At 39.6% G+C, this 6881-nt stretch overlaps 1 protein-coding gene across 1 annotated transcript in view; it reads left to right on the top strand.

The window, feature by feature from the left end:
* The first annotated feature begins 379 nt into the window (after positions 1 to 379).
* Positions 380 to 6881, top strand: part of LOC101853007 — a 13411-nt gene continuing 6909 nt past the window's right edge. The window contains exons 1-3 of the mRNA XM_005100712.3: positions 380 to 1141; positions 1861 to 2048; positions 5683 to 5842. Coding sequence (XP_005100769.1) covers positions 805 to 1141; positions 1861 to 2048; positions 5683 to 5842 — 685 coding nt within the window. The 5' untranslated portion in view covers positions 380 to 804. The remainder of the gene's footprint in view (positions 1142 to 1860; positions 2049 to 5682; positions 5843 to 6881) is intronic.

The following is a 6881-nucleotide window of genomic DNA, read 5'->3' on the forward strand; positions in this document are numbered from 1 at the left end:
CACACAAGTATACACGAGCACACACGCGCAGACACAGACACATATACTCACACACACACACACACACACACACACACACACACACACACACACACACACACACATGCACACACACACACACTTTATCTTTCCTTCAGTTCTTTCTGTACCTCGTCAATCCATACACGATATCTTTTTACTTTATTCTCTAGCTTGAAATTGAGGAATGTTTGGAATATGTTTAAAAAATAAAATTTATAACGTTATCTTTCCACCGATAAAGTTCCCCTCTCAATACCTATTGTAGTGGAAGGTTGGAAGAAAAGAAAATCATACATTTTGAAGTGGTCTATCTGTTCTGACCGACTGCGGGAGAAATACAAGGACAAAGCACTCACGTGTTATAATGCCGTCTATTGCCGTGTGGCTGTCTGTTGTTCAGTAAGTGGGCGCAGAAACAGCCGCAGTACTTGGCTGTGCTGGTTTTATGCTATTTTTTTCATGGAGAATGAAAGAAAAATTGTGTTCTGTTCCATTGCTTTCTGTGTGTAGACACTCTTTATTACCCCAACCAGTGTGTCCGCGTGGAAAGGGGAGGAGGGGTGGATTGGTGTGTCCAGCATTAAAGCCGTCACACTTCAGTCGATTCGTGAAGTGTACAGTGGACAGGGTCTGCTACTGGTACGGTATATTATTAGATTACGGATACGGGCCTGGCTGAAAAATTTGCCTCTCCACAACGGAAAGGCTTTCCAGTGTTGTGTTTCAGTACATTGACTTTTGGAAAGTGTGCATGCTTCAAGATATTAGTCTACTGATAACATCATGAGGGCAACAACAAAGACTAATTTAGCATTACTCTGTCTGGCGTGTGCCTCTTTATTTGGTATGGGATATGTGTCACGATACCGTGCCAGTACTAATGTTGATCTCAGTGGAATACAAAAGATACAGCAGGCAACCATTAGCCCCCCGCTTGTCACTGTTTTCAAGAAGGAAAATCCGAGATGTGTGGATTTACTGAGTGCGGTACAAAATGGGTACTGGGTGTCAAGAACACCGCCAAAAAGAGAACTTATAGAAATACAATCGTTTCTCGACGACGTCAGAATTGGATATTTCAAACTCCCTCCCACACTTCAGCGAGACGATGGACATTGTGGTGCGTATGACAGTTTTAGTAGATATAGGCCGTCCATACATATTTTTTAACGGCATTATGAAAATAACTTTTTGATAGAATTCACAAATTTATCCCAAATTTAGACCTTAACATGATTGAGAGCGTTCACTTGACTCCGACAAAAAATGGGTGCAGCAATGATGATGATGATGATGAGGAGGAGGAGGAGGAGGAGGGGGAGGAGGAGGAGGAGGAGGAGGAGGAGGAGGAGGAGGAGGAGGAGGAGGAGGATGTGAAACGTGATCATCGACTTCTCATATAAAGCTCTTGGCCTGGCTCATAATGGGTCTCGTCCGGCCAGTCTTGGAACTTACTAAAAGACCTTTCTGGGGTCATGTTTCTCGCCCTTTTGTCTCCTACCTTTTCAAAGTAGTAGTAGTAGTAGTAGTAGTAGTAGTAGTAGTAGTAGTAGTAGTAGTAGTTGTTGTTGTTGTTGTTGTTTTTTGTAGCTGTTGTTGTTGTTGTTTTTTGTAGCTGTTGTTGTTGTTGTTGTTGTTGTTGTAATTTTAATAGCAGTAATAGATGCGATTATGTATTATGCTATACTCCCTGAGTATGAACACTCCATCGAGTTCTTCTGCTATCGGCTCATCGTGTCATTTTTCTCGCTATTCATTTTGTTTTATTTCTCTTTCTTTACACGAAAAAAATATATATATACCTCATCATTGACGTTTTTAACTCTTTCTTTACGACAGGTAATGTTAATTTTAAAGGTAGAATGTTTCGAGCCCTGTGCAATCCTGATGGGCCTACACCGTGTTGCTTCGAGTTCCAGTGTGCAAGTAAATCTGTAGACCAATGTCGCTGCAGCACCTGTTTTGATCTGAGAAGGGAAATGCACGCAGACTTTGGGTCTTACGTCTTAAAAGATCCAGCATGCAAGGTAACAATAGGGTTTTCGGCCTGTTGCCCGTATTTTGAGAACGCTTTATGTTTCCTTCAATATCCTGAAGTTCTAGGCCATCTTATATCTAAGGTATAAGCCTACCTTCTTTTCAACTAAACAGTAGCATAGTTACTTATGTAGGTTTAAATGTACCTGTTTTAACAAAAACGGGACAATGTTTTCGAAAGAGGTTTGACGTATATTTCATTTTGTGACAGTGAACGCCATTTATTGTGCGGTAATTTCTGTAAATCATTAAATCAGTATGTCCTTTTTTGTTGCTGTATCATTTTCAATAAAATCAAAAAGAAAGATCTTCAAAATTATCCTAGAGCAAAACCGTGTCGTCGACCTTAAAACGAAGGAACAACTGTCTCTACAAGCAAACAGGGAGCAGTTATATTACCTGTCCACCCTGTTCAAGTGTGAGGAGAAATAACATTTTACCGTTCCCATAATGTGAGAGAGTGTGCCGCGGCATTCCTGCCCGTAAATTAATTTCTTCGCAGTCGTGGGTTCTGTTAGACGACCTCTCTCCCAGTACATTCACAAAGACATCATTGTAAGTTTGAACAGCTACTGACTATGACGAATATTGGTCGGTTAAATAAGTGTCCGTCGCTACGTACATCGAAAGGTTACCACTGTGTATTTTAAGGGAGGTTTTTTAAGTCAGAGAGGCCCCGTGTGCCTTTGTATGCAAACATATACATTAAATATAAGTGTGAGCCTGCATGTGTGTTTAAATAAAAGTGCAAACATGTGTAATCTGATACAAGCCGTACTGTTGGCTGTCACATGTTTACCCGGCGGGATCTGATACAAGACGTCGTGACATTTAACTGATTTTGATGTAATGAACCGTCAGCGGGAAAAGAATGTATATTATGTGTCCAACCAAGGAAGACCAACCGAGCAACTGGAAATCTCTCTTTCAAAAAGAAAAGCATGAAAGTGAAAACAGTTTTACTGTTAAAATTAAGCATTAGATTGAATAATATAGGAAATGCCCAGGGTATTGTGTGGTCTATCAAAGAAATAATGGTCTGACAGGAATATCAAGATAATAAAGACCACGATGAAAGTATACCGAAGGTGCATTCTGGGTATCATATGAGGACCTGCTGGACAACATATTTATATTTATACAAAATCCTCACCAGATTTTTTTTAGATGGTATTACGTGCTACGTAACTGCGATGAGATTAGATTTGATGAGTTGTAGAATCTGCTTCAGTTGCCCTTTTTGGGGGAAAAATTAACAAAGTTCTGTCACCGGTGTTTAAGAGATAAAAATACTATGTAATACCTTTATTCATCAACGTAATAATTTTTTTTACGCCTAGATACAGTTGTTGTTGTTTGTTTGTTGTTTTTTTGGGGGGGTTGGTGTGTGCGCCATATGCGCGCGCGTGACACACTGAACATTTTCAGTTTGTAGGAAATTTTGAATTTTGCCCGGGTGGCGGCCGAAGCCTACTCTTATCGATTTTAGACCACCAAGAGATCTTTAACGTGCACAACTTGCACACGGGACCTCCGAGATTTTTTCGCCTTTGTTCGAGAAGGCTAGGTGTAGATCTTTCCTACCAGAAGATCAGGGTTGTGGCTGAAAGACAGCAGTAAGAAGGGGCCAAGGCGAAGAAGTTGAGAGGTTGCAGAAAGAGTCAGGAACCCAGAGGAGGGGGAGGCAAAGGAGGTGAGGGGATGGGGGTAGAAAGTGGAGATGAAAGCAGACGACAGAACATTGCTGGAGAACAGGAAAAGAGTTGAAAGGAGACTATTTTAGAGAAGAAAAAGAATTTTGTCGCTACGTGGATTCGAACCCAGGACCTTTGGATGAGAGCGAACACCTTAACGTCTAGGCCACGAGAGCCCCCAGATACAGTTTGAGCAGTGAGAAGTGTTTTGGTTTAGTTTTACTACGCGTCTCACAACACTTGGAGCACAAATGGGTTGTATAAGTATCCAGAATTAGTGGTGTTACTAAAGAGTAACAAACAAGGAAAAGAAGATGGAGAGACGATAGATATGTGATAAGAAAGGAGAAAAGCACATCATAGCACCTGCCAACCACCCACAGGTAGGAATGTGTCGACACAATAGTTTCATTGTGCGCTGGAAATATACAAAACTGACAGACAACGGCAGAAGGAAGAAAGTTTCCTACATTCATATAATTTTTTAAAAATTTTCATTATAAGAAATCTGACATAACACACCTTTATCTCATGTTCCATTAAGCATAACCACCGCCGGTCTCAATACACCACCGTCAAATACAGTGACAAAGTGACTTTGTCAAGGGACCTATTCGCCCATTAAGGTGGCCAGTTTAATGTCTCCTTCCTATTCAAACCTTTGCCGACAACGGTGTTCCTTCATCTTGGGGAAAACATAGAAGTCACAGGGAACCGGATCGGGTAAATAGCGTGACTGCTCCAACGTTAGCCAAGTGTAGCTTCCCAAAAAGTTCCGTCGCAGTACTGGTTTGGTAGACAGCAGCATTGTCATGATGGAACATTACTCTAGATTTCCAGCAGGCCAGTCACTTTTTCCGAACAGCTGATCTCAATTTTTCTTGCAAGACCATTTTATAGTACTGGGCGTTAACAATAGTGCCTGTTGGGACCGACCGTTATACTGTACCCTTAGTGTCATAGAAAACAGTGATTTGACGACATGCTGTCTCTGAAACCTATGGAGCAAAACCATAGAGGAATTGACTCTCACTTCACATCTGTTTGACCCTGGGTGAGCAAATGGGGTGCTCATTTTGGAAAAACATTTTCTTTTCTAAAATTCATTTTGTCAGTAAGAATCCTGAACACCTTTGAAGTTGACAATGGAGCTTCATTGGCTATATCTTCTGAAGATTTTGACGTGCCGTCATTCAATATTGTGACAACTTTAACCCTTTCGCTGCCAGACCTGTTCCATAATCCTACCAAAGAGTTCGGCATCACAAAATGCTGTGCTATTTAATGGCCATTCAATATTATGGAGCAAAATTTACCTGTAAATTTTGCAAGGATTATTGTGAATGTATTGTTTTATAGCTGTCGAGACAAGCATTTTATGGACATCGGAAATGGACGTGTTTCAACAAACCTATTTACATACCCACCCATCCTTTCCCAAACACATTTCAATCAACAAAAATGATAAAGGAATCATCCTGGGACACCAAGACGAGAATAACAGCACAGCGTTTCTGGTAAAATCGGGATTTCCAAGGTTCAAGATTGGAAAGAAGGGCTTAGAAGGGAACGCATAAATGCTATTTTCTTAAAAGATAGTTGAGCATTTCTTTGAAAGCAGTTTAAAAGATAAGTTGGTAATTAGAAGCAAAGATGAAGAATTATGAGAGGCAGACATGACGTTGCCTAGGTTGAAGTCCTAAAGGAAATCGCTATAATTATGCACGTATACTAGAATATATGTATTTTATTGTGTGAACAGAGTTTATTATCTAAAACTATTTTACCTTTTCTTATGAAATTCTTGCCACGTCAAGTCATACTATAATTATTTACGGTATATGGTTGGTTTGTAGAATTGTTCTAATTTGAATATGCTAAGATAATATAATTAGATTTACTTATGATTGCTCTGTAAATTTGTTCACAGATGACCACCTTCAAATCAAAGGCAGATCTATGCTCGATGCTGGAGAATGTGTCAATCAGCTTCATTGGAGATTCGTTTGTTCGACAAATTTACATCTCGGTCTTGGCAATGTTGCGACATGGAAAGATCGGCAATGTCGTAAAGAACAACACATCCATGAGTTAGTCTTCTTCTTCTTCTTCTTCTTCTTCTTCTTCTTCTTCTTCTCCTTCTCCTTCTCCTTCTCCTTCTCCTTCTCCTTCTCCTTCTCCTTCTCCTTCTCCTTCTCCTTCTCCTTCTCCTTCTCCTTCTTCTTCTTCTTCTTCTTCTTCTTCTTCTTCTTCTTCTTCTTCTTCTTCTTCTTCTTCTTCTTCTTCTTCTTCTTCGTCTTCTTCTTCTTTTTCTTCTTCTTCTTCTACCGTTTGATGTGAATGTTGTTATTTTTGTTGTTCTATTCTATTTCACGTGTCTGTCTGATAACCATCTACCTTAAAGTCCATTTTTAATTTTGCCTTTTTTTTCTTTCCGGGAGTTGAGAATTCTTTTCTTTTCAATTTATAGTGTCATTTTTGTTTTAATTTCAATTACAATTTCCATAAGATATTCACAGATATAGACTCGAATCGTTCAGTTGTGATAGATCTACATGTTCTCTCTAAATACACCGTTACTCTGCTTTATGACATTTCTCATAAGATGTAATCTTTCATATGTTGCACTTGATTAGGAAACAGCTAACAACTACATGTACCGTCATTGGCATTTTTCTTATTATTTCAATTTAGTAAGAGTTTTACAGCACTTGCAACAGCATGAGATCATACATGTGCCGAAGATTAGAGGTGTTACAAGAGAGTAACAATTACTACCAAAAAAAGGAGAAGAGAAAAGCACGATAGATATTTGAGAGGAAAGAAGGAGAAAAACACACCAGAGCATCTGCCAACCACCCATGGCTTTTTTCTGATCCTTGGCTATTCGCTGAGCGATGGGTGCAACACCGTTTTAAGAATAGATTTTTGCGTGTTTCTTTCAGTTCAAAATAATATTAAGTTTTACATTTTTCTCTTCGACACTCCCGTTAGAACAGGTGTTTCTTTATGTTTAGAGGCAAAGCAACAATGGATTTTGTACCCCATTTGAGAAAATGTTAGCAATATATTAAACTCAAGAGGCGGTTATATGCTGAAGTGTGTGTGTGTGTGTGTGTGTGTGTGTGT

The sequence above is a fragment of the Aplysia californica genome, unplaced genomic scaffold (genome assembly GCF_000002075.1).
Source record: "Aplysia californica isolate F4 #8 unplaced genomic scaffold, AplCal3.0 scaffold00257, whole genome shotgun sequence".
Lineage (NCBI taxonomy): Eukaryota > Metazoa > Mollusca > Gastropoda > Aplysiida > Aplysiidae > Aplysia > Aplysia californica.